General features: G+C 37.1%; 2 protein-coding genes across 3 annotated transcripts; one reads left to right on the top strand and one right to left on the bottom strand.

The window, feature by feature from the left end:
* Positions 1 to 3,676: 3,676 nt before the first annotated feature.
* Positions 3,677 to 14,625, bottom strand: LOC121429835. Of its 2 annotated transcripts, none has more exons than XM_041627075.1 (4): positions 14,518 to 14,625; positions 8,853 to 9,358; positions 5,065 to 5,146; positions 3,677 to 4,478 (listed from the first exon to the last, which is right to left on the bottom strand). In XM_041627075.1, exons 2-4 carry the CDS (start codon positions 9,339 to 9,341, stop codon positions 4,270 to 4,272), a joined length of 780 nt encoding a protein of 259 aa, XP_041483009.1. In that variant the 5' UTR covers positions 9,342 to 9,358; positions 14,518 to 14,625; the 3' UTR covers positions 3,677 to 4,269. The 2 variants fall into 2 exon arrangements, with proteins under 2 accessions (XP_041483009.1, XP_041483010.1); XM_041627076.1 differs by having other exon boundaries at positions 5,071 to 5,146.
* Positions 14,626 to 22,850: 8,225 nt separating this feature from the next.
* On the top strand, positions 22,851 to 24,874 carry LOC121429910. Its single transcript, XM_041627170.1, has 2 exons — positions 22,851 to 23,280; positions 23,862 to 24,874. The coding sequence occupies exons 1-2, from the start codon at positions 23,025 to 23,027 to the stop codon at positions 24,692 to 24,694; spliced, it is 1,089 nt and encodes a 362-aa protein (XP_041483104.1). The 5' UTR covers positions 22,851 to 23,024; the 3' UTR covers positions 24,695 to 24,874.
* The last annotated feature ends 174 nt before the right edge of the window (positions 24,875 to 25,048 follow it).

The following is a 25,048-nucleotide window of genomic DNA, read 5'->3' as shown; positions in this document are numbered from 1 at the left end:
ATTTTTAATTTTCTGAGGAAATGGCATTTTTGGTCAGGGGTAGTTGCCCCCCCCCCTGAAATATAAATTTATTTTCAAAAACATCTTTTTTAAACTGAAATTTTTCAAAAAATTCTCCGAAAGCATGCACGAAATCTTTCAATTTCACTTCAGAAAATGCCAAAGTTCCCAATCACAAGCTTGGTCGCTTTGCTCCCTCACTTTCAATAATTTTAGAAAAAGTTTAACGTGTCCTGTCCTCCCCCCCCACACAAAAAAATTCAAGTTATTATTGGACACTTTTTGCCTTATTGTAATTTATGGCTCTCCTTTTTTTTTCAGTACTTAATATAACAACTTCAGGATGATCTCAATAATATATATATATATTTTGCTTGCAAATACACTGATAAAACACTGATTTTATTTTTAAAAAACACACAAATTTTAAAATACAATACATAGGAGCTGTAACAAGGTGGACTTTCAATGGGTTTTATTAACATAACGTAAAGATTAAACAATATGAAACATATAGACAAATATTTAAGGTAACTTACTGAAACAATTTCAAAAAAATAAAATGATGTATACCAGTACTACTATATTTGTAAAACATGTTGATTTTTTACTCTGCCACAGTAAGAGTTTCCCCTTTAGGATGTTCAATAATGATCAAAATGATATCCATGTCATTCTCACAAAACCTTGTCCTAAATCTATATTATTTGTATTAATGCGAACAAAAATGTCTTTTATTCAAAACATTATGGACATACACAGAAAAACTGAAAAGACCCACCTATTCTAGTTCCTGTGAGACAAACATAGCAAAATACTGGCAAGTCTGTCTGGCAATACCTACTGTGTCTCAACAGCAATCTTAATTTAACTTACTGGATCATACAAAACAAGTTCATGACCCATATTCATAAACTTAGAAGGCACTTCAAATTGTGCCCTTGTTTTTTCCTGAGTTGTAAAAAATGACATGACTGTGCCTGGAAATAGTAAGCTTTAAATTTTGTCTTGAGTTTTAACAAAGCAAAACAATTCTATAAACTCAGCGTTGGGTCCAGGACAGTCCCAGACGAGACATATGACACAAAATCACTGTTTGGAGACAGTAAAATGCCTCAAGACAACTGACATTGTAAATAATCTCATTTTATAAATTGTTGCAAACATACACTACAATTATGTCAATATGCCAATCAACATTGACACATATTGTGAACCCCACTTGGCTTACCATACTAAGTTGTTCATGGAGTCATCAGTGCAGTAAAAATATGGAATGTAAGCATAGAATATGTTGCTATATTTGGTTCCCCATAGTAAAAAAAGATTGTTGTAAACCTATACAATGGGCGAATTCAAGTTCGTGTTGACCTTTTGGTGTTAGTGTAAGGTAGATTTTACTTCAGAACAGCACTGTAGCCAATACGGTGCTGTTCCTAGGACAAATCTTTCTAGGTGCTAAGCTTTCAATAATGTGCTTTGACTCATATTTGTAAATAAAGATAAGGTGTCGAAGCTCGGGAAGACGATCTGAATTGTGTTTCCAATTACACCAATACCAAAGTTGAAATCATCCATTCTGTCTGGTCTACACAATCTGGGTCACATTGCATAAAAGTTACAATTGTGATAACTTTGCCATCCAATGGTATCTTCCATAGAATCCTTGATTCTGATTGCTGATGAGCATTGTTACCACGGTAGTTACCATTGGATGGAAAGTTACCATAATAGTAAATTTTATGCAACAGGGCCCAGGACTATTTCATGAAGCAGAAGAGACCCCTACCTCTTAACCCTTCAAAACCAAAGATTTTACTGAAATTATCAGAACTGAAAATCAATGAAAAGGCTGACAAACTTTCGTGAAATGCCCCACTGGCTGAATATCAAATACTCTACAAGATCAATCATTCTGGATAAGCTCTTTAAAGCATTGATACAGACACTATTCTTGTAAAAGCATGTATATGAATTTTACGACACACATTACAGATAACTGTAGCAAAGTTTGAACAAATGAACAAGTGAATAAATGTGCGACATTCAACATTATTTCCTGAAAACACACAAAAAATGTTTACTAGCTTGAGGAATGTTTTTCTGATGGGAATAAGAGGAAAATCTTTGACTGTAAGAAGGATATAAAGAGGACTCCGGATAAGTCAAGAATAAAAATTACAATTTACATATATATCTTCAGAACAGAAAAGAATCATGGCATTTTTTGTCCTCCCAACCCAATCCTTAAATATAATAGCACCACGAAGTATGAGCAGCAATAGAAGTAGCATTTGAATGTTTAACTTCTTAGAACATTTTATCTATTAAAGGCCTAGTCCACTCCATAGCGAGTGGATTTTACTAAATACAAAAAAATCAAGGATAACTATGAAAATATGAATCAAAATCAGACGTAAAATAAAAGTTCCACTTAGATTCACAAAACATTTATTTGTGCAACACAAGGCAGTGTGCAAAGGAGGTTACTCATGTCACACACAATTATTCCATCAGTATTATGCAAAGTAAGGTTTGATTCCTCCATAAACTTGTGAAAATGACATCATCAGCTCTCTCATTTTCATATCACTTGTGCTGTATATACATGTATAACTGCTTCATGAATACAAGTGAAACTTTAAAATGCCTTTTTTACCATTTTAATATACATTCAATTTTGCCAAAGCTTTCAGAGTAATTCTTGTTATTTTCATCAACTACATGTAGTCATTGGGGTAGACTTGATCTATGACAATATGTACAAATCGGAAACAAACAGAAAAAATGATCCATGCAAGACTTAATTATAGTGTAGTGTCATTATATACTAATACTAAGATTAATACTGGGTGATTAGCATAGGGTAATACATAAACACATTATTTGACATGATACAAAACAAAAACATGGGGTTAAACAAATCTTTCTATAATTGCAACAAGCAATAGTTTCAATTAATGCCACAGATAAGTCCAGAACAAGAATCTTTTGAATCAATCAATACTTATCACATAAAAAGGTAGTAAAAATAAAATCAGAATACCGGGGGAGTGTTTCATGAAAGGACTTATCGGACGTTTTATCCGACAAGTCCCATTTTATCCGACAGTTACCATAGGAACAGTGCCTCTCAGCCAATCAAAATCATGGAAAGATGTCAGATCTGGCAACTTGTCAGATGAAAATATTGATGAAACGCTCCTCGGACCTGCAGAATACATTCAACTATCCCAACAGCCTCTAGCTGGAATTCTACTGGCCACACATCAAGGTATTAAGAAAACAAAAGAAAACAAATTAAATCCATAAAGTGAAGATCTGACATTGCTTTATATTGATTGATTACGTAAATATGCCCCTCCTTCTTTCAAAAGTTATGACCAACCACGATGGACCACATTATCAATCACTAGCACACATATGAATGCTCCTTTAAAGTTTATAGTGAGTGGCAGTTGATCACCACTTGTGTAGAACTATCACCACTTGTGTAGCTTGCAACCATGTATATGCTATGGATAAGAAACTGTGATAAAGTCTGATTCACATATTGAAAACTGTCACAAATGATAATCTGGGAACCTCACCGCCCCCCCCCCCCCACTACATAAACATCTTTGTATGATAATAACTCCTCCTTGTAAGCAAATTTCCTGGGGACAGCTCCCCCAGGAGCTGCCCTCCTACAAGAGGTGTCCCATCTAAAAACCATTTGAAGAATGTTAATTCTACATAGAGCAGTATAAAGCAGGTTTTTAAATCTCTTAACATACATCACACACTTTCTAGAATGTCTTTGGCACTGACTTAATTACTGTAGCAGATATCATCATCCCTCATGGCTCAACTCCTCCAATGCCACAATTAACCCACTGATTACCAAGTTCTATAATTTCCATAGATCTGAACAAGGACCAACTGGTTCCAGTAGGCAACATGTTAATATTCCTTTAATTAACATATCCCTTTCCCTTTGACAGTTCAATACCATTGTCCAACACCTCTGGTGCTACATAACATCAACCAGCAAGGAAAGCTAGAGAGAGTTTACCTGTTGACTACTGAGCTCTGTAATTCCCCATAGAATCTGTACAAGGACTTCCTTGTTCCAGTAGGCAATAGTTTAATCTTCAGTCATTTATCCCATTCCCTTTGGCAGAACAATGTCTTCCTTAAAGGCATTGGTATTCTGGATCAAGATTGGGGCCATTCAGCTGCTAAGTTTGGCACATCAATGACAGGAGTACTCCTGCCTTCTCAACGTATCTAGTGTTCATCTTCAGTGTAGGTTCCATACTCTTTGGCCAGTTGAACCTCTTCCTTGTGTGCTTTGCTGTTCATGTGGGCACTGTAAGGCTGGGGGCCATTGAGCTGCTTGACACATATCTTGCAGAAGTACTGTTCCTTATTCACCGTGGCAGGCTGGCTTGTTTTCTCTTCTCTGTGGTAGGCCGATACATATGGCTTCCACTCGCCTAATAGAAGAGGTAGAGACAAAAAAAAAATTAATTCACAAGACAAAATATACATGTGTATATTGGAATAAGCTTTATTCCATCAATGTTTGGCAAGTACTGTAAGATAACAGTCATTACTCAACATATCCTGGAAAATATCCAGCAATATTTTGGATTGTGAAGCATCATATGTTAAGAAAGGTTATTTATTTGAACAGATGACTGCAAATGCTAACTAGATTAATTTGCTTGAAACTGAAATAAGGAATTAATCAATATTATTAATAGATTAGCTTGAAGAACAGTGACATGAGCATAAATCATGATAATTTGACGCAAAATTACCTCATAAAAATGCAACATGTCCATTTCGAGCCAACTACAACAAAGTATTCACATTTGGAGGTGATTGATCAGAAAATGGTACTATAGTAGATTCCTGATTAGTAAACAAAGTCATCACATTTTTTTCAACTGCAGTTACATTAATTAAGGAGATATTTCATTCAGGTATTTCTTGCCCTTTTAATAGCAACTACAATCGATTATTTCCTGATTGCAAAACCATTCCACAACGTTTCCTCCTTTCTGATGTCATACTTACGTTTACCTTTCGGTAACTCTTCCTCTTCAGTTAACTGTTTGTCCGCAAGCCAGGGAAGTTGGGTTAATTTTTCTGTAACCACCTATAAAGGAGAAGAAAACAAGTGATTATGTATTAAAGTAAAATTCTATCCAAGGTAATGAATATTCCTACCTCAGCCAGTGGCGGATCCAGGATTTTCCAAAAAGGGGGGGGGCAGATATTCCTGAAAAAAATTGACATGCAAAAAGAAAAAAAAGGCTTCACTTTCAAGGGGGGGGGCACACTTCTGGTTTAATGGCATTTTTTCATTATGAATTTCAATTGTGCCTCTCAAAGAGGTGGGGGGTACGGGCCGGCTTTGCCCCCCCCCTGGATCCGTCAGTGACAAGAGCTATCTTTGGCAACCAATGGTAACTTTTTTGATTGGCTGCGAGTGCTAAGCATCTTTACCCAGGTATTACCATTGGATGGCAACGTTACCACAATATGCAACCAGCCTCAGATTATAAACTATCAATAGAACAATTGGAATCTATTTAGACTGTGGATAGAGTTTCTACAATATATTCATGAACTTCTATTCAAGACTCCAACACACATGCATGGCCATATGCAGAAAGACAAGTAAAACTTTTTGAAACTCTGAAGCAAAGCGACCTTGTAAAGGTCCCACTGGCCGACGGACACAAACCGTATCCATAACGTATACAGCGGACAAGCAAAATTTCGGGTTGGTTCCATCAGTTTTCATCCGCTCCAGACAATGGACAACATGGGCAAACAATGAAATCGGTGGACGGATGCTAGATGGATAGAGCGTATGAAACACGTATGCTAAGAGTACACAATGGATACATAACGTTTTCCATTGGATAGCAAGATTCTTTTCCGTTTTACATCCTCTTTGCATCTGTTACGTGCAATGGGACCAAGCCTGAAAGTGAAACTGAAGGATCTTGTATACATATTAGTGAATTTTGTGAAAATTTTCAGTAAATTTACAAAATCAGTTTCGTCGGTTTTTGGATTTCGGTTGTTGTTCACCAACTAGAATGGAATAGTTTTCAGACTGTAGTCCACCCATCTCCCAATAAGGTCTTAAGATGTCAAGGGAATTCCTACATTGGGTACTTAAAGGTCAAGTCCGCCCCAGGAGAATGCTGACTTAAATAAATAGAGAAAAATCAAACTAGCATAGTGCTGAAAATTTCATTAAAATTGGATGAACAAGTTATGATCAGGGATGCCACTAGGTGTCCTCCAAAAATACTGAAACTTATCGCGGGCCGGGAAAGTGGTCAAGAAAAAAAAAATTAAGGGGGGTCCAACTTAATTTTTTTTTTTGGGGGGGGTCCGCCCCCACCTCTAATTTATGGGGGGACCAAGTGACTTTTTACCTGTTTGTGATCGATGACCTTCAAGTCGAGGTTTGAAAAACTGACGGTAGTTAGTTCTTGTGTGTTTCTCATAGAACGCCAGACCAAAAGCTTCAGTCTCTGTAGTGGTTGTTTAGCTGAACTGCGTTTGCTCGTGAATCAATATACATGGACTGAAGAGTTGTTGGCCCGTACGTAAAGAACCTCCGGCCGCAAAGCAGGACGGAGCTCCCTGGGCCATGGCTAGCTGATACGGGTACGTAACCCAAGGAGCTCCAGCCCGCTTCCCGGGCCGGAGCTCCCTGGGTTCCGTATCAGCATGCAGCAGTAATAGGGACAGTGATTTTCCGCGATCGCGGAAAACGGACGGAATTCACGGAATCGGCTGTTTGAAACGGAAAGTGGCTTTTCAAACGGAAAATCACGGAAAACACGTTTTTTCTCAAAATGCACAAAAAAGCAACAGAAATTTATCCCAAATCCTCAACAAAATACTAATATCAACTGAAAAAACACGATCTCACTTTGCAACAACAATCGTGACAATCAACACATCGTAACTACACTCGAGCCTCTCCATCACTCGATCGTATCCAAATTAGTTTACACTTACGTCCGCATAGAAGGCAGAATCCGGCCGTGTGTTGCTGCCCTCTGCGTTCGGTCATAATATAATGATCACTGTGATTCATCAAATCCAAAATGGCGGATATTCGGAAGTCGTCGACTGCTCAAAACGATGTCCGAAAAGTCCCCAAATCAGCGATAAAATCCCATTTAACAATAAAATAATGCTAATAATATGAAAGGTGAGAATATATTAATGTTGATTATGTTTCCCTAATTTTTATTTTAGCTCGAATCTCTTCGATTAAAATGGATTTTAAAGCGATGTTAGTGCATTGGTAGATGCAAATTTTGAGCAGCGCTAGCATTTTGACATCGCTACTCGTTGCGTATTGGTTTTCTATGTAAACGAATTGTCAATTTTTCTTGTACACAAAGTCTATGGGGAAACGGAATTTCCGTTTCCAGACATGCTGAAACGGAATTTGAGATTTTCTGAAACGGAAAAGGCAATTTTTAGAAACGGAAAATCACTGTCCCTACAGTAACGTTAACTAGATCTAACATTCAGCGGAAACCCGATTTTCAGATCGTTTTTTGGTACATAAAATGTCACATTATAAAAAAATAATTACATCCAAACTTACGAGAAAATATATAAAATTCAGAAACATCGTACCTTAGACCGCAGTTACCGCTAATTCCTTTCAAATGACGATCAAAACTTAGTCATCCTCGATTTTTTTCCGTTGGTAATAGTAAGTTGCCATCTTGTGTGACGTCATCATCTTTACAGACGTATTTACCAGTCGCTATTATAACGGGATTCGTGCCGCTGCTTTGTGCTTGTCTACATGTGCGTGCATTTGGAAGGATATCGAGAATTCGAATAAAAAAGCCTTGATAAAAGCATAAGTCAATGAACGTAGTGGGCAGTGCGCGCGTTTATAAATTATGTACTGCATAAAAAGCAATATCTCGGGAAATATCTCTCACTTGGTCGATCGACATGCATCGCAATCGAGAGAGATAGAGAAAAAAAGGAGGACTTTCCGATTTTTTTAAATATGTACACAAAAACAGGACAAGTCGGAAATACGGAAATAAGACGGATAGCAGGAAAAAAGCCAGAATTCCGTATAAATACGGAAAAGTGGCATCCCTGTATGATATTTTAAAGTTTCGTTTATTTTTCACAAAATAGTGATATGCACAACTAGGTGAGTCAATCGATGATGTCCATCACTCACTATTCTTTTGTTTTTTATTGTTTGACTTACATAAATTTCATTTATTGTAGATTTGACAATAAGGACCAACTTGACTGAACCATGAAGTATTAAACAATGCTAATTCCACATGTTCATGAAAGACTTAATCGTTGTATTACTTGACAAAGAGGAGAAAATTAGAATACTTCATATACTAAAATACAAAAGAAATAGTGAGTGGATGACGTCATAGTCTCCTCATTTGCATACAAGCAAGGATGTGCACATAACTGTTTGGTGAAATTAAGCAAAACTTTAAATGTCATAACTTTCTTATTTTACTTCTGATTTTGATGAAATTTTAAGTGTTATGCTTGTTGGATTTTTCTCTTTTTATTCAAATCAACTTTTTGTTGGGGTAGACTTGTCCTTAAAGCTTAAATGGCTAACCCCCAAAGAAGCCGTTTCAACAGCTTCATGTTCTATAATTTTAGTGCTTTCATGTGAGCCAATTAGCATCAACTCCAATGTAAAGCTGGAGACAGTTCTTGTAACCTGTTGACTACTGAATTTGTAGTTCCCATATGCTTAGTACAGGGGCTACACCATTTCAGTAGGTAATGGGTTAAAACCAATCACCTTACATACTAACCTCAAGATAGGTAGAAGGCACAAAGCCCTTTTCATCGCCATCCTTAGTCTGGACCTTCCACCACATATCATTGTCTTTACAGGTCTCAACAAAGACCAGTTCCTGGCCCTGCTTCACAGTGAGTTCTTTCTCTCCTAGAGGACTATCCAAGTTGGCTTTGTAGCTGTACTTGGCCTTCAGTTTGGTGACTCCAGTTTTCAGTCCTCCAGCAGATGGAGCACTTGTGTTCCCTGATGACCTTGTTCCTGCGGGTGAGGAGCCTGAGGTTGTTTTATGTTTGTTTTCTGGTTGACTTACAGAGTTTAAACTACAAGCCGAAAGATCCTTTTCAACTTGTGCTACTTTGCAGGAGGGTTGGTCCTTGGATGGGGTAGACGCCTCTCCTGGACGTCTGGACGGAGTGTAGGATTGTTGTTGACGGGAACCCCTGCCTCGACCCCGACCTCGACCCACACTCCAGTGGCTGATCGCTTGCTGCGTCTGAGCCATGGCTGATAACCCAAAACCTGAACAAAGAGAAAAATAAAACAAACATAAAATCAGGATTGATTTTGTTGGAGTATTCTGTCTTGCTTATATACAATTCAAAACTAATAGTTTTACAACCAAGGCAATGTTGGCCCTCTACCACTCACACGTATTGCAAGGTTAGTAATCATGGCAATAGTATTTTCCCTCTACAACAGTCAACATTCATGACACTGTCCTTTTCTGTGGTTAACAAACATGACCAAGGAAAAGTACACCAGCGCAGAAAATTCTGTGACCTTCTTCAAATGAAAATTTATTCCTAAAAAGTAATAAATCTCTCATAGGTAACATTCAGAAAATACATATTTTACTCTTTCCCTCTCCCCCCCCCCCCCCCCCCCCCCCCCCCCCCCCCCCCCCCCGTTTTCCAGTCACATCAGGCCAGAGCTCTATGCTACAGTGATGGTACGGGTTCGAAATCCATTACAACAATACAAGCCTAATTTTCTTTTTTAGTCAGCCACGTCACGGACTATGGACGGTATGGACATTTCAAATTCTGTTGAAATTACAGTTTACACCCAATCCACTTCCAGTTCCAGATCCAGTCAAGTAAATTTTGAAAATATAAACAAGAAACTTAATAATTTGACTGGTAGCTGTGGACTTTATCTAGAGCTGAGTGTGTATTGCATATTGCAGAGCGGGCATTATCGTGAAATAGGTGTCCAGTTTCCTAATTCCCCCGGACACTTACCAAATGAAAAACATGTCCTTTATTTAAGGCTCAGTTTCGGTTCGCCGCGATATGTCTCCCTCTAGCTCTACTCGTACTCTAGCTCTCAATCTCTCGTCTGATCTCGATGATATGATGTCATCATATAGCTTTATTTAGTCGCTCGTGCGCATGTATGTAAGGCTTGCTAAACCTTGTTTTTGGTGTCCTATTTCACGACTATATTAAAGCTTGTTTACCCTTGTTAAATAATGATTTTCATTTGTATTTTGGAGTCCTATTTCACGACTAAATTAAGGCTTGTTAAACCTTGTTAATTGGTGGTTGGATGTCAATGAGAAGTTACGTGGGGAAATAGGTGTCCACTGTGTACAAGTCTATGGAGAGTTTCTCCGTGCGTTTCTACAGACTGGTGTCCTATTTCACGAGTAAATTAAGGCTTGCTAAATCTTGTTAACTAGTGATTTATTTTGTTTTTGGTGTCCTATTTCACGACTATATTAAAGCTTGTTTACTCTTGTTAAATTATGATTTTGATTTGTATTTTGGTGTCCTATTTCACGACTAAATTAAGGCTTGTTAAACCTTGTTAATTGGTGGTTGGATGTCAATGAGAAGTTACGTGGTGGGGAAATAGGTGTCCACTGTGTACAAGTCTATGGAGAGTTTCTCCGTGCGTTTCTACAGACTGGTGTCCTATTTCACGAGTAAATTAAGGCTTGCTAAATCTTGTTAACTAGTGATTTATTTTGTTTTTGGTGTCCTATTTCACGACTATATTAAAGCTTGTTTACTCTTGTTAAATTATGATTTTGATTTGTATTTTGGTGTCCTATTTCACGACTAAATTAAGGCTTGTTAAACCTTGTTAATTGGTGGTTGGATGTCAATGAGAAGTTTCGTGGGGAAATAGGTGTCCACTGTGTACAAGTCTATGGAGAGTTTCTCCGTGCGTTTCTACAGACTGGTGTCCTATTTCACGAGTAAATTAAGGCTTGCTAAATCTTGTTAACTAGTGATTTATTTTGTTTTTGGTGTCCTATTTCACGACTATATTAAAGCTTGTTTACTCTTGTTAAATTATGATTTTGATTTGTATTTTGGTGTCCTATTTCACGACTAAATTAAGGCTTGTTAAACCTTGTTAATTGGTGGTTGGATGTCAATGAGAAGTTACGTGGGGAAATAGGTGTCCACTGTGTACAAGTCTAGTCTATGGAGAGTTTCTCCGTGCGTTTCTACAGACTGGTGTCCTATTTCACGAGTAAATTAAGGCTTGCTAAATCTTGTTAACTAGTGATTTATTTTGTTTTTGGTGTCCTATTTCACGACTATATTAAAGCTTGTTTACTCTTGTTAAATTATGATTTTGATTTGTATTTTGGTGTCCTATTTCACGACTAAATTAAGGCTTGTTAAACCTTGTTAATTGGTGGTTGGATGTCAATGAGAAGTTACGTGGGGAAATAGGTGTCCACTGTGTACAAGTCTGTGGAGAGTTTCTCCGTGCGTTTCTACAGACTGGTGTCCTATTTCACGAGTAAATTAAGGCTTGCTAAACCTTGTTAAACGTACTCCCTCTTGCAATAAGACAATCCCCAACAATCAAGTCTTTTAAGAAGTCACTCAAAACTCTCTTGTTCTAAGCAATTGCCTTTATTTAATATGTCATTCTGATTTTCGTTTGTATCTTTTATATGTTAATTGAAATTGTGAGCGCTTTGGGCCATTTGGGAAAAGCGCGTTACAAATGTTGAGTATTATTATTATTATTATTATTATTATTATTGTTAACTAGTGATTTATTTCACGACTATATTAAAGCTTGTTTACCCTTGTTAAATAATGATTTTGATTTGTATTTTGGTGTCCTATTTCACGACTAAATTAAGGCTTGTTAAACCTTGTTATTATTGGTGGTTGGATGTCCATGAAAAATTACGTGGGGAAAGAGGTGTCCACTGTGTACAAGTCTATGGAGAGTTTCTCACAGGGTTGGGCGGTAAATACCGGTAGCGGTAATTACCGGTGGTAAATACCGGTAAATACCGTCCGGTAAATAAGATGGGCGTCCGGTAAATATGTAAAAAACGGGAAATATGATTTATAATTATTTTTTTCAATAATTTTAGTTGTTTTTAACCTCAACAAGTGAAAATAAGTGTTCTGAAATAATTAGAATCACAAAACTCATAGTAGAAACACACAAACAGATAAAATCCATGTACTGCATACATGTACATGTACATACATGTACCCAAACACACATAGGATCTAAGTCCACACATACATACACAAACTCAAATTATGTTCCTGGAAATTGAATAATCATATTAAAACATATTTCTCCCGGGGTTTAACTTTTTCCTTTAACCCTAAATCTCCCAGGGTATTTTGATTCTTGTCATTCCAGCCGCGAATTGTGCCATCACAAAAATTTGCATGATGGTAGAGAATGACGTAATCTACGCAGTTGCATTGGTAAATTTCACTGAATTCATATACATGTATTCTTATTTTAATTTATTCATGAAATCATACTTTTTGCTCTGATTTACTAAACTAGTCTAGAATGCAATTTTTTGCTGAAAATAGCATTCCTAACAATTGTGAATGAAGAAAATTCTGGTACCAAGAGCGATTTCTTATGTATTTTATTGTTTTTTAAATTTCTCTTGTATTTCTTTGTTTTTTACTGTTCTTTCAATGGAAATCGTTCCAGACTTAATTCTGATCATAAACAAGCAAAGTTAATTAAGTTTAATCAGTAAAAAAAGAAATAATGATACATTTATGAATTTTGGCTAAATACACAATTTGCATTGGATTTGTACATGAAATTACGTTTATGAGCAATTTTGGGTCTGACATGCACTTACATAATATTGCGTAATGTCGTCACCGTGTACCCGGGCGTCACAAATTTGGTATCAAAATATGCGTGAGACTTGAAAGTAAAAAGTCAGTGAGCAGCAAGGTCAAAAAATTTTGCGCGGCAGATATACAGCGAAAATTGTCGAGGGGGGGCATAATGCCCCCCCCTGAATGAATTAGGGTTAAGAAATATAAAATGAATTCAATAACAACATAATTGGCATACTTTTAGCTACTGCATGTTTCATGGGAAATGTAAAATAAATAACTTGTACAGTTTGTCATATTCATATTGATTGAAAGCTATTGTAAACAAATCAATCTTGGAGCATGCTCCATTGTTTCCCTTTACAATAGCTTCTTCTCTTTTTAATCAGTCACAGTGAGATCAACAAAATTTCAAAAGAACGTCTGGTGCACATTGAGACAAGGATATCCTCGATATACATGTACATGTATGACCAAGGAGATGGTATGATGAAGAAAGATATAGCAGAGATACAATGTAGTGACATCAATGAGGATGACAGAGAAATAAAAGAATCTAAATTAGATGTATATTTGGGATCTTTTTAGTATTTTATTTTTTCCAGCATTTCATGATAACAGACATAGATAACACCCAAACACAAACACACACACAAACAAACACACACACTCACACAAATGGTACACACCAGAGCAACCATACTGGCCACCTTTCTTTTTATATTAAAAATTTGACAATCCCTATAGAAAACTGAGTGGAAAATTATATTTCCCAGTATTTCCCGGTGAAAAGTGGTAAATACCGGAAAAAAGCGGTAAATACCGGTAAATACCGCTTATTTCCCGGCGTCCGGGAAATAAGCCTCCGAAGCGGGAAATATGCCAACCCTGGTTTCTCAGTGCGTTTCTACAGACTGGTGTCCAATTTCACGAGTAAATTAAGGCTTGCTAAACCTTGTTAACTAATGATTTTACGGCATGCCGATTTTACTTTTGATTTTGGTGTCCTATTTTACGACTAGATAAAAGCTTGTTAAACCTTGTCAAATAATGATTTTAATTTATATTTTGGTGTCGATTGAAAAACCGTCCCTCGCTGTAAAAGTCGTTCAATAGAATATTGTGTGAGGAGCAAGGAACCAGAAGCGACTGCTCTGTGTGGAGAGTTTCGCATCGGGAACAAAAGGTTTCGCATCAGATCTTTTGAAAATTGTTGAAGCGAGGATTTCCTTAGAATATCATGGTAAGGTAGATCCCGGTTCAAATAAGTGTCCAGTTTCCTAAAGCACGGAATGGCCGCAGAGTGCAGTGTCGCAGCTCAGCACAGCTCCAGCCAGTCAGGCCAGACAGGGTTCCTTCAACTTGAAGTTCAAGCCGCTGCAGTTTTCTCCGACCGACGCCGACGGTGCCCGGCGGCACGGCTCCCGCGACATGAGCATGGCCCTCGACCTCATTTCGAAGCCGGAGCCGGACAAACGCCTCATTTTCCACTAATTTCTAAACACAGCTACTCAGGACAATATCACATCTTCAGTAAATTTGGACTTCACTATAAAAACTTACGGTACCCTAATTACATCAGAAAATTTCACTTACAAGTTTAGTAAACAACTTCGCACGTGGGACGATTTTCCGCAATATACTGATTAATAGTCTTCTTCCCAGCTAGCCGGCCTCAGGTGATGATATTTATGAGCAAACCCTTCACTCAAAGAAAGTGATCTGTGTAAAATGTCCTGTTAATGACTCGTGTAAAAAAAGGCCCTGTAATCGAAAAAGCGATTTTATTTGTGATAGTATTTAATGACTCATAGTATTTGTGAGCAGTCCTGTTTGTGAATAGACCACAAAAGACCAACCTTACGCGGTCTGTGCCTACAGACTACAGCAGACGGGGGGGGGGGAGCGAGAGGACTTCAGTGTATGCGGCCGGGGTCGATCAGCCCCGCGCCCCCACATTTTCATAAATCCCGCACATAAAACGTGCAAGGGGAAATGTTACTGTGGAAGTCATCACTGTGAATTAGACTGTTAAAATAATTTACCACGCGTTGATGCAAACTGCCCCCACCGCATGCTTAGCAATTTGATCTATAAAAAAAAAACAGCCCCCCTCCCTGTCTACTCCGTTCAAAATCGCCTCATATCAGTAGACTAATATAAAGGCCAGCTAGGGCATGTGTTATATAGGCCTATTATGATAATAACACAAACTAGAATAACCTATTTGGCTATGCCGAAAATATATAATCAATACATTCACACATTTTACCATGATGAAAATTGAGAAAATATTGTACTGATCAGGAGGGGGTATTCATTGTTGTGATGAAGCAAAACAAGAACCACAACAAAAACAACAACAGGCAGATGATCAGGTTGCTTAAAAGATGTTGGCAAGGAAATTAAGTTCAGAGATCATTGCCCTAATAATGACATAATTTATGTGGGGTCCCTTTTACGCCTATTACCAGCAGTTCTCAAGCTTACCATTTTCACCCCCTTTTTTCAACCAGTTCGCCCCCATTCCTAATCCCTCATTTCATGCATCAGTTCTCGATCATGTCAAGCATCCCCATTTAAAGGTCAAGTCTACCTCAGAAAAATGTTGATTTGAATCAATAGAGAAAAATCAGACAAGCACAATGCTGAAAATTTCATCAAAATCCGATGTAAAATAAGAAAGTTATGACATTTCGAAGTTTCGCTTATTTTTAACAAAATAGTTATATGAACGAGCCAGTTACATCCAAATGAGAGAGTCGATGATGTCACTCACTCACTATTTCTTTTGTTTTTTATTGTTTGAATTATACAATATTTCAATTTTTACGAATTTCACGATTAGGACCTCCTTGCCTGAAGCACAAAATGTTCAAATAATGGAATTCCACGTGTTCAGGGAGGAATGAAACTTCATTTCACATGACAATGACGAGAAAATAAAAATATTTCATATTTCATATAAGAAAATACAAAAGAAATAGTGAGTGATGTCATCAACTCTCTCATTTGGATGTAACTGGCTCATTCATATAACTATTTTGTTGAAAATAAGCGAAACTTTAAAATGCCATAACTTTCTTATTTTACATCCGATTTTGAAGAAATTTTCAGTGTTATGCTTGTTGATTTTTTTTTTATTCAAATCAAGTTTTTGTTGGGGTGGACTTGTCCTTTAAAGAGGGCCATATCTAGGTCTTAAAAAAACAAGTTCACCCAGATGAAAAGTTTAATGTAAAAAAATGAAAGAAAAAAATAGAAGGTATCATCAAAGATTTATTAAAAAAAAAAAAATTATGACGTCATATGCGAGCAGCTTCCCCTTGTTTGTAAGGTATTAAAAAAATGTAGTTTTCTTCGCAGAAAATTGAAAATGGTGACATTCAGTTTTTCACGCCGGCTCCTGAAATAAACAAAAAAATTGGTCGTCGTCATCATGAACCATTAAAAAAAGGATTATATTAGGGAGCCGACATGATGGCCAGGGGCAGCTGCTCGTATATAACGACACAGATTAAAAACTTTCCTCAAACCTTTACCAACAATTATTAATGATTTTTTTTCTGTTTTTTTCAACTTACAACTTCAATTCAAGGGTAGGGTCAATGGTTCAAAAATGGGGGGGGGGGCGCTACGCATGCACCCTACCCAAAGACCCTACCCTTTCCAAATCCGAATGCCCCCCCCCCCCCATGGAGAGACGTATATTAGCATTCTGAGCCTATATTATTGATCTACACTAGGATTTCTTGAGCCCCCAGATATAGAGGATAGATCTGCCAAGCAAAAAATGAAAAATGAATGATAAAAATGAAAAATTCATAACATAAAATGAAGCTGTGGGTGACTCAGAAAATGAAAGCACACGGTTGGCAGAGTGCAGTTTTTCAACAGCGCCCTCCCATGTTACATACATGGACATGATAACTGTGCACGAATTATTCATTGCCAGATATCACATCAAGACTTCTTTTTCTTCTAAATATGCTTAAAATAGTCCCTTTTTATTAAATCGGTATAAAATAAAATATACTCGCGCTTCACGCTGGTACTATAAGCTGTTCATGTTTACTTGCATAAGACTTTTTTTAGGTCACTGTGCATTATCAATGAGTGTTTATGTATAAAGTGCTCATGATAATAAAATGTAAACAAAAACAATTCACGTTTTCGCATGAATATGAAATATTTACGCATTATTTAATTAAATACATTTAGGCTTGTAAGTGAAAATAATGTACCCCAAAGATCTCAACATTTTAGCTTCCTTAGCAGCCGATCAGCTGGTCGGGGAGAATTTGGATACGCCCCAACAGTGTCTCAACCATGAAAAAAAACAGTATACTTCTTATACGTTTTCTGTTCGTGTGTGTCCAAATACCCCTCTTCATCTTTCCTGCCTATATACATGATATATATACCTGGGCCCCGTGGCATATATTTATTATGTGGTATATCCTTCACGGAATCCTTGATTCTGATTGGCTGTTGAGTATTGTTACCATGGTATTGGATGGTAAAGTTACCATAATAGTATTTTAAGCAACCGTGACACTGTCCCAAAATCACGCTCATTTCAAAACAAATGGAGGATCAAACAGATAGCTCCTTCCATCTGGTTCGAGTGTTTATCATCCTGTCATGTTTTCTGTAAAGGCCAATATAATCCGCTCCAGGATTAAAATCGAAAAAAAAAATAGTGTTGACAAAGCCACTCCAGTTAACTCTATGTCCTCAATATTCAACCATGTTTTACCGATGGGGAAAATCTCTTGAATTTTGTCCTCTTGCTCTTTGTGCATTCAAAATAAGTAAGCCCCACTTCATGTGCTTTAGTGTTTGAATATAATGACAATAGGTATATTCTTAGCAGTCTTTTCTTGTCAATTAATTTGCCAATAGCAATATGTGGTCACAATTTGATTTTTTTTATTTGAATTTATTTTTCTTCTACATAACAATACAATATAACATAGATATAACAAACATAATTATATTGACAATAAATCAGGTATAAATCATTTAGCATAAAATTAATAGCAGAAGATGGATTGGCATAGTAAGCAAAAAAATGCTTGAAAAATAAGACAAACCAACAAATCAACAATAAATCAACATACTGATGTATATTGCATGAATATAGTAAGGTGAGTAATATCCATCTCCACTTTTTATCAATCACTGAAAGAAAAATACTGCTATAAAAAAATAATCATCTTCATGGTAAATGCCGGAGATATCCCCTTGTGGTATGGTAACCATGACAACAATTACTGAACCACTAAAATATTCGGACATGCCGTTGCTATGTTAACTTTTAAGATCTTCATTTTCAAGAGTGTATCCGGCTACAAGCATGTTGCTGTATAGTAAACAAAGAAGAAAAAAAGTGTGCCCTTCTATATACAAGGGCGGTGCGCATGGGCGGAAATCCCAGGGGGACACAAAATCAAATGTCCCCCTTCTATTTTCGGTCATTCTTTTTTTTTTTTGGGGGGGGGGGTGGGAATGACCTTACATTTGGGGTGATAACCCTTTTTTTTTGCTTTACAAATTATCCAGCCCCTTGCCCCCTACCTTTGGGGAGAGATTTCCGCCCTTGGCGGTGCGAGGGGGTATAGGTGAAGACATCGCCCCTACATTTTTTCAGGTAATGAATAAAGCCAGTGGTTCCCGACAGCGGTTTGAAAACAGATTACAATGAATTTTGTAATCATAAATATACGCACAATGTTATGTAAGAAGCGCTTTGAGTTGATAAGAATCAAGCCAAAAACAAATAATGGTTTTAAACATATACAGAATGAAATAAATATGCGAGTATTAGACTTTGATCATCATGGAGGGAATTGCTTGATGATCTCAAGTCTAGTTCCATTATCATCTCATGCAAGTCTATTTTTATTTAAAGACATTTTGAAGTGCCACGTTGTGTCAGTGATATAGTTCTGCAGTATTTTTATAAATTAAAGCGCGGTAATGACAGAGGGGGTATTTGTAAGCAATTCAGCCCTTGATATTTCAGGTAGTGAAGGAAGGGGGGGGGGGGGCTAGAGGATAAGGAAAAGAGGGAGAAAGTGAAGAAAAGGAGAAGAAGAGTATAAATACGTGAAAAGAGACATAAGGGCATGCAGTGTGTAATTGTATCCGATATTGATATACTGCGGAAAAATAATATGACCCCACCCCTTAACTTTAAAATTTAAAATAACACGGGCACCGCCCTGAATACAGCCAAACTCTTAAAAAACGTGGTCAAATTGACTCAGTGAATTGGGTCAGTTGGTTTTCACATAGCTTAAGGCATATTTGACTATTTTTGATGCCACATTCGATATACGAATGTAGCATATGGATACATTTTATTTAACAAGATCAATATAGGCCTAAATACTTCATTAATTTTTGTAGAACGAGGTTAATTATACGTAATTCCATAAAATGAATAGCGATAATGACGACGCACATAATATGTGCGTCGTCATTATCGCTATTCATTTTATGTGAGAATTACGTATAATTAACATCGTCCTACAAAAATTATATTATAAGGCCTACTGACCGGTGACCACATTCACAATGATTGATTTCAACATCCACTGAATGACTTTTTAAATCAAAATATTCTTCATGTTTGAAAAGGGTGTTTTACTATTTGCGACTCTCTTATGAAAATATTGGTGAGCGATTGTTAAACCCGCTTAATAATCTTAAAATCTGCTAATACACGGCTCGCTGATGAGAATTATTTTTTGTTAAATCAAATCTCGGTTCATTTGTCTACATCACACAAAAGTAAATGATTGATCAATATCTGACCTGTTTATCATGGATACACAAATTCACACACATTCAAACAAAATGATGATTCAATCAACATCAATTATTGATTTTGGAGCTCCGTTAGATTTTTTTGGAGCTTCATTAGAAATTCTGCGGCTCTAGAAATACTATAGCCGGAAACGATCACAAAACTCAGTGACCACAAGTCCATGAAGGCGTAGACGGAGTGTTTCTCCTGCACGTGGAGGGGGACAATATTATTATAATAAATTTTCAAGATAAGCGTTCAAGCAAGGAAGCAAAGCGAGTGAGCTGCATGGTCAGGAGGGTGGGCATTATGATGCACTTTAAACATGTTAAAAGGGTGACGCCAGGATATTTTGATGGGGGGGGGTGGTGGGGACGACTCAAAGATGATGTCATATTGTTTTCTCAGTTGAATTCTATCGGTATTATAGAGTTACACAGACTATACAGCCTATGAACCTTTCATTTTGATACCCGTTTCTTCTGTTCTCCCCAAAATTAAATGGTTGGTTGTCCCCTAGCTGCCCCTGTTGCTTTCAGAGGGGCGCCTTTAAGAAACAAATCCAATCAATAGTGTATGATCTTTGGAATGAAATCTGTCTTCAAATCCTTGAACGTTATATTGTGGTAAAATCCGTGTGGGCCAAATCACCAAATCATGACTCCCCGGCCAAATGAATGGAAAGGGTTCAGTCACACCTGAGAGGAACTGATCGAGAAGCGAAACACAGTATGGGCGGGAATGATAACTGATAATGCCCTATAACACATATTTATTTTCCTTACAAATTATCCTCTTTCACTCCTCTTCCTTTTCTCACACTCTCATAACGGGTGCCCCATACAATAAGCAAATCTTGGTCTTTCTACAGCGCCGCTTATACAAGTTTGCTAATTGCATCATCGAATACACTGCATGGAAATTTAAATAGGGAGTGCATATTGACAAACAAAAAAAAACAAAAAACTTATAAGCATCCAAAAGATTCAAGATTGACACCTGACCAGAAAATAAACTTAAATCAATTAAGATTACTCAATTAAGAACACGAAAATATGTCTTTATCCCGGATTGAAATGAAAATTATATGCCCCTCTATATTGTTGTTCTTAAAATTGTTTTATGTCTTAATACGATTCATAATACATGAAATAAGAATATAAAATTGTGGATAGATTTTTCGATCAAATTATGTAGAACAATATATTTTTCATTTTCTATGCCTGTCGGAGTTTACAAGGAGCCAGTTTTAAGTGTGACTTGGAAGGTAAATAAAACGAAGTATTTAGTCCGCGCTGTCGCGTAGCTACATGCGGATTGACAAGGCCATTAGTTTGGGAGTATAAGGTTCACGACTGTAATAAGCTCGATTTGCGGTGCGATGAGACATTATCAAATATTGATCGAAGAGTTATATCAAAATATTCCACCATAGTTTCTGCCAACGCTGTAAGTGATCTGATCGATGCAAGGCCGGCCGCATTCTACCGGTCATTGTCTCCGTCACCTGCAAGAGATTTTTTTGGCGCGACTCCTACCTGCGAAAATTATTGACCGCAACGATCTATCGATATAGGGATCGTTATTTAATGACGTCTGCTCTTTATATGAATGTATATCAGTGCCGCAATCATGTTTTAAACGTTAATTGTGTGAGAGAGAATCTCTAATTGAAGCTGTAAACAGAATATTTGATGTTCCCATCATCCGGGGACTGTTTCATCTGGGTATTTCATGAGACGGAAGAATAGAGTTTTGGTGATATATGTTTAATCAATTATCTACATCGAATTTGAAATCGGAGAATTTTTATTTCATCTGATGATGAAGTTTCATCTCGCACTATTGTGGGCTGGTGGACATTATCATGATTGACCATGTAAGTATAAAATTTTAAAAATAAATTATATGATTAATACTATATAGATTCAAGTTCAAAGTTTCATTTTGTTCGGTAGTATTTCTCATGATCATTATCAGATAAATATCGGCATTACAATATCGTACATGATTAACAATCTGATTATTGTTATATATACAAAAAATTATTGTACCGTAGTAATATTTGACATTATGAACACAAAATATTATCAACAAACTTAGTGACACACCGGATCAATATAACTTTTATCCAGTGGTTATTATGTAAGAATCATCTGGCCATAACTTTTACTCAAAACCTTCATTTTCAAATAAAAAGTTACGCCGTAATGAATTTGGGTAATTTATTTTTTTGTGTTAACTATTCTATTTTTAGCGCTTATGTCTAATTGGAGAGATGAGGCTGTTTAAACGTTAAGTCGGGGTTTTGAATAAAATGTGTTTCTATTGAACGATTACCCAATCAAGAATTGTTCTTTGCCTGAACGTAATGATTACCCAAGATAAAATGCAATAAGAAAACAAGAAAAAAGGATGGAGAATACAAGAAGTAAGACAGCCCAGACGTCTATTTTTGCTAATCTTCTGTTTCGTTTCGTCTTATTTCTTTTTCCTTTACTACTAGGTTTTAATCTTATAGAAGTAACTAAAGTGTTCTTTTAAATTCAAATACGGCCCGTCAATTTTTTTTTTATATTTCTTCAAACCATTTTCAGTTCACTCACTTGTGGTAAGGTAATGGAAGCCAAATTAAACAGTGCAACTAATAATAAAGTTCTTATATAGCGCTTTTAAGACCTGCATGCAAGGACCCTCAATACACTTTACAGAAATAAAATTGAACAACATAACGAATTACTTAGAATAACACAATATCAACACTAATTACACAATACGAGGAAGGTCTGCCTTTGACAACTTTGTGTTATTCATTTTATATTATTGTGATTATATTATGACAAAAACATCGATGATCATCGGTTTATAGTTCCTTTTCCTGAAAAAGATCTTTGTTGTTATCGTGAACTGCATCTTAATTGCACATTAAATTTTGTTGTAACGTGATTATTTCAAGCTTTAAAATTGACTGATATTATCTTGATTACATTTAGTTGAAATATTCAAGCAAAACAAAGTAAAAAGGTTCAGATGAAATGGCGGCAGGCACATTTTTTAGATTGTTGCTAATATGCCTTGTGATAAATTGTAAGAAGAAAATATACAAAAGGTAGGTACATGAAATAGCGGCACGCAAATTTTGAGATTGTTGCTAATGTCAAGTTGTATGAACAAACAAACCACATTTCTTCTTACAGAAATCAAGATGAACATGCAGAAGTTGAGAGCATCCTCTCGATTCAAACAAGCTAATCCCGAAAGCATCAATGCCTGCTGGGTTTAAAACAGCATGACGAACTTCAAGCAGCTATCGGCCTCTTTTCCCGCGGACTCTTCACCGGTATCGAGGCCGAGCGGGGAGTGGGTGAACCTATACACCCGGGCACACAGTCGAAGACAGAAGTGCATGAAGGATGCCGAAGTGATGCGGATAAATGTTCTGAAGCAGCGGGAGAACGATCTGGAGAAGTACCGTCGGGAGCAGCTGACGGGTGGACCGGGAAAGTCGAAGATCAATTCACTGACGGTCTCCAAGACACCAGCAGGTTGATATTGTTATATTCTTTTTTTTTAAGGGATTTTATTGAAAGCAAGACCCAAATGGGATATAACATCATAATATAATAAGAGCATTGAAAAAGTAGGCAATCGATAATGATATAGGTTTACTAAAAAATAGAGCGAATGTAAAGTACATGTACTCATTACAGGAAAGTACCAAGAAAGATAATTTATCATGTTATTTATTTAGGCCAAACGATAATTCCAATAAGAAAGAGAACAAGAATGGTACGTGCAATATGGTGCAAGGCACTTTAACAAGGCATATAAGAACTTTGAACATATGGAATTACAAGTTAGCAATGGCGGACTTCAAGGATTAAAGATTTATTTACTCTCTCTCTCTTTTCCATTCAACAATCATTATGATGCATGTCACAAAATATTGTCTCGAGTGAAAATAAGTAAAACAGTTGTTCTATAACATGGAATCTCAATGTACTAAACTTTAAGTCTCATGACTATCACTCCTTGCTGATTTATTTAATTTCCCTTTCAAAAGAATGCAATAAGAAGATATCATATAACTGTTTGAATCTCTGCATTATCTTATCCACGTTTACAGCATTCAAGCCATCATCGAACAACTCGCGCTCCACGGCACCCTCCAAGGTCTCTTTGTATTCGGTATCATCATCAAATTCCCTCTCTCCCCCTGCAAACCTTAAATGGCCATCAAGTGTCCCACCACGGTTGCGGAAACCTTGCAAAACAAGTCCCCGCCAAAAGAAACAACCAACGACACTTCCCCCACTCAGAGGAACTTTGGAAACAAATTACATCAACATTGCTAACATGTATGGGAACACCTCCCGCCAGACACCGCAAGACACAACGATAGATTATAGACTCCCGCATAAAGAGTGGAGCCCGGCAGACAGCACCCCTAAAACCCTGGAGGGGAACCCGTCAGGGTTGTGCGATATATCGAAAGTCTGGGAGCACGGGATGTGTATCTACTGCGAGCTGGAGCGTATCGAACGATCGATCCCGCGCACGCCGCGGTTTTTCAAGTGGCGATCGAAAGATAGGATGAAAAGTTTTAGTATGAATGTTGATAGCAGGGGTGAGGGTGACGGTGCCTGTGTGATCGGTGGCAATAACAGACCAACAGATAGGACTAATGATGAATACGATGGCGACAATGACAACGGGATCATGAGGAACCTCGAGTATGAGCCCGACATATATGTTGACACCACCTCAATAAGAGATGATTTGAGCATCAGGGAAAACTATAGTGGAACAAACAAAAGAAAAGAGGAAAGCGATGAGGAGGAAGTGGAAATTGACTACGAAGCCTTGGAGAAACTTGCAAAGTGGTATGAACGTTATCCAAGCACGCCCGTGTCTTTCTGGAAGCAACGCGATCAAAGGACGTTTCAGCCTTTGTTCTAGCCAAAAGATTGCCTAGTGATTAATCACCTCTTAGACATGTTGAGCTCTATATTGGCAACCAAACACTTTTTTTTTCATTGGCGGATCCAGGGATTCGAGGGCTTCAGTAATACTTTGTAGTTCAAGCCCATCCAGTAGCGTGTGTAGTCGCAACTGCTGGTTTCACAATGTTGTATCACCTATTAAAGGTCAAGTCCACCTCAGAAAAATGTTGATTTGAATCAATAGAGAAAAATCAGACAAGCACAATGCTGAAGATTTCATCAAAATTGGATGTAAAATAAGAAAGTTATGACATTTCAAAGTTTCGCTTATTTTCAACAAAATAGTTATATGAACGAGCCAGTTACATCC

Source organism: Lytechinus variegatus, chromosome 16, assembly GCF_018143015.1.
Source record: "Lytechinus variegatus isolate NC3 chromosome 16, Lvar_3.0, whole genome shotgun sequence".
In the NCBI taxonomy this organism is placed as follows: Eukaryota; Metazoa; Echinodermata; class Echinoidea; order Temnopleuroida; family Toxopneustidae; genus Lytechinus; species Lytechinus variegatus.
This window is presented reverse-complemented; position numbering and strand designations above follow the sequence as displayed.